Source organism: Condylura cristata, unplaced genomic scaffold, assembly GCF_000260355.1.
Source record: "Condylura cristata isolate star-nosed mole 26May11 unplaced genomic scaffold, ConCri1.0 scaffold00034, whole genome shotgun sequence".
Lineage (NCBI taxonomy): Eukaryota > Metazoa > Chordata > Mammalia > Eulipotyphla > Talpidae > Condylura > Condylura cristata.
Window position 1 is genome coordinate 4,597,854 of NW_004567135.1, and position 4,816 is coordinate 4,602,669.

Below are 4,816 nucleotides of genomic sequence, written 5' to 3' on the forward strand. Positions count from 1 at the left end.
AAACACAATACAGGAAAAAAATAGAGATATAGCGATTCAAGTACTGGCTTCTCTGAAGAAAGGAGAAAAAAATCACATTTGTGTGTCATTTATTTCAGTTGCGCGGGGAGAAGAGAACACGGTTTCTCTCCCCTCCTCCTCCTCCTCCTCTTCCTCCTCCTTCTCCTCCTTGCGCTGGGTAGAACTAACTCTAAAACACCAATTTCTCAACACTGAACCCTCCCAAATTGCAAGAGTTTTCCTTTTCCCCTTCCTTTCTTTTTCTTTTTAAGCAGATGGGCTTTTCTCTATCTTGCTCTTTCCTTTTCTTTTTCTTGCTTTCTCCCGCCTGGGTGGGGGTATTTTGTGGGGTTTCTGTTTTTCCCTTGACTGTGCCGTGCAGCAGGGCGGGCAGGTTTAGGATTGCTCCTTGTCGGTTTTCTCTTTATTCATCTTTTTCATCTTCATCCTCCGATTCTGAAACCAGATTTTGACCTGCCGCTCGGTGAGGTTGAGAACCCGGGCCACCTCGTACCGACGGTCCCTGGTTAAATACATATTGAAGAGAAACTCCTTCTCCAGTTCCAGCGTCTGGTACTTGGTGTAGGGACAGCGCTTCTTCCTCGTGGACCGGGCGTGGATCCAGTTTGCCACGGGGTTGCCTGGAGGGCCAAACCAAGGCAGGGGTCAGTGAAGCCCCTGTGCAGCCCAGGGCCCCTGCCGCCCCCACCCCAGCCTCAGCCAGGCTTCCCAAACCCAATAATTGAACCTGAATTTGGACACATTTTGCAGGAGGAACCCCCCCCCACTCCTCCTCATTTGCCCCTCCCCACCTCCCCTCTCCTGGGTTCCCAGCACCTAAAACTATAGAAGCCAAAGCTATCAAAGCCCCTACAGTCTGGTCCTCAGCTTCAAGAGTAGTAATTCGAGAATATCCTCATAAAAAGTCCAAATTCCCAACCGTTTCATAGGCCCATAAACGCTTTCTCTCTTGTTTTTTATTTTTATAGTGAGGTCTCTCTCCTCCCCACTTCCCTCCTCCTCTGCCCCCTCCCACCCTCCCAGCCCACGACCAAGTCCTGAGATTTCAGCAGTTCTGCTTCCTGACCCTGAGAATCCCCAGCACTCACCACGCTCCAGCACCGTAGTCTCCGCTCTCAGCTCAACCCTGCTGAGGCGAATTCTCTGGGTGATGCTGGGATGGGAAAGGGCTTTCTCGGCCCTCCCCCCCAAGGCTGCTAGCCTGGGGAACAGGCTCCCCTGTATCTCGGCTGCCCTGTTTGGCTCCAGTGCCCCCTCCTGCCAGCCCCAGGACAGGCTCTGCAGGAGACAAGCCTCCAATTTCAGGTTTATGGGAGTAGCTGAGGGCAAGGAGGAAGCCTTCAGAGGGGTGTAATTAGGCCCTGGTCCCCTTATAGGGCTGGAGGAAAGGATTTCCTGCAGCCCCCTCCTGAGACTCCCCCAAAACACTTCCTCACACCCAGGGGGCTGGACCCCCTCTCCTGCAGTTTCCCCTCCTTTCCCCTTTCTCGGGCCCTGCTGCTCCCACCTGCCCCCCTTCTTTGCAATACTCAGAAGGTTCCTGTCTCCCTGACTGGAGTGTGTGTGTGTGTAAGTCTCTGTCCTACAGATCCACCTCATCCCCACTTCTCAACCGGGACCCCCATTCTCAACCCTCTCTCCTGCAGACCCTCAGAAAGAGGGTTCTCAAGTTGAAGGAGACTAGGAGACTGGGACCCCACTTTTCTCCCCCAACTCTGGAAGTCCTGATGTCTCCAACTTCCCAGCCTGTGAGATCCTCAGACCTCTTCACCCAGTGCTCCTGAGGGAGAAGTCCCTGGTCTTTTTTTTTTTAAACTCTACTGGGGTGTGGGTCCCCATGCAGGCTGGGGACTGAGGGTGACTTCTCTCCCTGGGGTATTTTCCCTCTGTCCCCAGCGTCTCCTCCTCTCTCTCCCACCTCACCTCTCACCATAGACTGAACCTCGCCCCCCGCCCGCCCCATCCCCTGGCCCTGTGAGCAATTCTTGGAAAGTAGCGACTGAGCCAAAAAGCCTGGGCTGGGGGGCGGGGGGCGGGGGTCGCCCCTGGAAGCCAGCTCCTGGGAGCGCAGCCCCCCGCAGCCCTTCCCTACCCCACGTCCCGGGCCCCCTTCTCAGACCCTGCTGCCCCTGGAAGCTCCCAAGGTAATTCGCTTTTATTGAGTCCTGACTCCTTCGCCCTCGCCCCTCTCCCGCGTTCCTGGGCCGCTCGAGGGGCTGTAATCTGGCTCCCCCCGCCCGTCCTCCCCTCCCCTCCCGCGCGGGTTGTAAAGGAAAATTGCTGCCAACTTACTGGGGTCCAGGTCGGCCTTCTCCTCTTTGTGCTTGCTGCCGGCGAGCGCGTCCGCCTCGGGCGAGGGCAGTGTCTGCGGGGCGCGGTCGCGCAGCTCCCCGGGCGAGCCGTACATGTAGTCCGGGTAGCTGCGGCCGTCGCCCGGGCCGCAGTCGGAGCGGCGCCCCGGGTAGGCGTCCGGCTTGAGGGCGTAGTGACGGCCCCCGGCCGGGAAGCTGGGGAAGGAGACGGCGCCGGACAGCGGCTCGAGCCAAGTCCGCATGTAGCGCGTGTCGGCGCCGAGGTGGGGCTGGGGGCCGTAGGGGTGGTACACCACGGACGACTGCGAGGGCACGGGCGCCCACGACGTGCTGAACACGGCCGGCTTGGGCGCGAAGCTACAGGACGGAAAATCGCTACAGTCCGGCACCAGCCCGCTGGGTCTGGCGGCGGCGGGGTGAGCCCCCGTGGCCGGAAACCTGGACGCTAGGAGGTCTTCATTGTCGTGCGAGATGAGCGAGTCCACGTAATAGTTACTGATGGGCCCCGTCGCCGACATCGTAACGGGGTTTTACATACATAAGATTATTGTATGAACTGTATATGTACTTTTTATCTGCTCACAGAACAATCAAGGCAGGTAATTATTTTTCCAGCCTTTTCCCCGCCGCTCATTGGCTCCCCGGCCCCCACGTGATCGTATTTACCCAAAAATACGGCGCGGATCAATGCGCAGGGGCTTTTTTCCCTGGCTTTTCCCCCCTCTTCTCCCACCCCCTGCTCTCCGCTGAGCCCCGCGACAGGCGTTTTCCTGGGGGTCCGCCACTCCTGACCCAAGGTACCGGTCACCCCCTGAGAACAACTCGTGTCTCACCAGAGAATCCTCTGGCCCGGGTCCCCCACCCCCCCCACCCCTTAGCAGATGGCCTCGCGCCCTCCCCCACCCCCCACCCCCGAGGATTTCCTCCTGGGGTGAAAATGCCAGTCCCAAAGCCAGGGTTCCCGGACCCCCAAGGCCAGCTGGGCGAGGGCGCCTCGCGGGGGCGGAGAGGCTGGCGAGGTAGGTGGAGGAACTATTTCTTGACGTAATCCGTCTCTGTCGCCCCGACGCTCCCGCAGTCTGAGCGAGCGAGCCGAGACCGGCGATTGTCAGTTCGGAACGTGGCTTTTAAAAATGCGTTTTTAAATAGTGTGTATGTATGTATTTCTTTCCCGAGCGGCGGCAGCAGCAGCAGCGAGGGAGGGAGGGAGGGTGGGAGGGGACTGGGGAAGCTGGGGTGGAGGGAGGGCAGGAGGGAAAGGGGAGCATCCTCCTGCCACAGGCCAACTCAGCCCCCCAAATCTGGAGCCAGGGGAGGCTTGGGGAAGGGGGTCGGCTGGTGGGAGGGGTAGCACCTCCAGAGACCTCCCGCACCTTCGTCATTAGAAGTTCTGTCTTTGCCCTGCCACAGATATGCAAGCGCCTGCTTTTAAATTTATTGTCTATATCTATTTATCTTTCTTTGCCAGCTTGAAGAAGTGGAGGAGAGATCTACCCAACTTAAGTGGGGCGTCCCCAGCCCATCTTCCTGCTCACCTTCCTTTGCCCCAACTCCATCTCTGCGACACACTGCCCCCCCCAAAAAGAAGTCATTCTCTAGGCTCTGTCTGCAGAGAGCCAGGGTGAGAGCGGGTAAGGAGAGAGAGCGACCTCGGTCGTGGGCAAGTAGCTTGTTTTTACGTCCTTCAATAAAATTTTTATGAGGATCATTTGATTGTTCATAAATGTGTCTTTCATTAAATAAAATTGTAGGCTGTTTTTGGAACGGGAAAAAGGCGGCGGAAGGGTGGCAGAAAGCAATTTCTTTGGGGTCGGATGCAGGAATTCCAAAGGGGGCAGTGTGATTGTCAGGAAAATCAGACAAATTGGGTTTCTCCCCCCCCCACCCATAAGTTGGTTGCTCCCCTCTTCCCTGATTTTGGGGGTCTGTGGCCCAGCCCTCTGCTTCCCATCAGACTGTCCCATGGAGGTTTGGTGAAGGTGGGTCTTAGGCAAGCAGGACGTTCAGTGTAGGTGCAAGAGGAGGCAGGGAGATGGGCCGGAGGGGGGTGGTGACGGGCAGGTGTCATCCCCAGAGACGTGATTCACCTTGGCACGGCACAGTGAGTTTGAAAGAAGGGTGCAGTTTCAGGGTCAGGAGGGGAGCGTCCCAGTTGGAGCTGGAGAAGCAGGCAGGAGTGAGGCTGAGATGCAGACTGGGAGGCAGCAGGGAAGGACCAGGTTTCCCAGACCCTAGACGCCTGTCCTTTCCCACTCCTGTCCCCAGTAGGAGACCAAACCTGGGAGGGGGGAGTGAAGCCCGGTTCCTCCTGTGTCTCTGTTGACCTGTCTCCTCTGCAGTGGAGAAGGGCGAGAAGAGGTGTCCCACAGAGTGTGTTGGCGGGAGGAGAAGTTGAGGGAGGCAGAGCTGACCAGGAGCCCAGAGAGCAGACTGCAGCTTGCCTGCCCCCTCCCCAGCCCCGCTGCTCCCCCTCTCGGCTCTTC

General features: G+C 58.0%; 1 protein-coding gene across 1 annotated transcript; it reads right to left on the minus strand.

The window, feature by feature from the left end:
• Positions 1-264: 264 nt before the first annotated feature.
• HOXC9 (homeobox C9) lies at positions 265-2,925 on the minus strand. Its single transcript, XM_004692678.2, has 2 exons — positions 2,314-2,925; positions 265-641 (listed from the first exon to the last, which is right to left on the minus strand). Exons 1-2 carry the CDS (start codon positions 2,849-2,851, stop codon positions 397-399), a joined length of 783 nt encoding a protein of 260 aa, XP_004692735.1. The 5' UTR covers positions 2,852-2,925; the 3' UTR covers positions 265-396.
• Between the last annotated feature and the right edge of the window lie 1,891 nt (positions 2,926-4,816).

What these genes read in the sequence shown, in the direction of transcription:
- HOXC9 (XM_004692678.2), bottom strand. Translation starts at nt 2,851, where the DNA reads ATGTCGGCGACGGGGCCCATCAGTAACTATTACGTGGACTCGCTCATC. An exon ending in GAAGGCCGACCTGGACCCCA is followed by an intron (nt 642 to 2,313) that starts GTAAGTTGGCAG and finishes TTGGCCCTCCAG; the next exon opens with GCAACCCCGTGGCAAACTGG.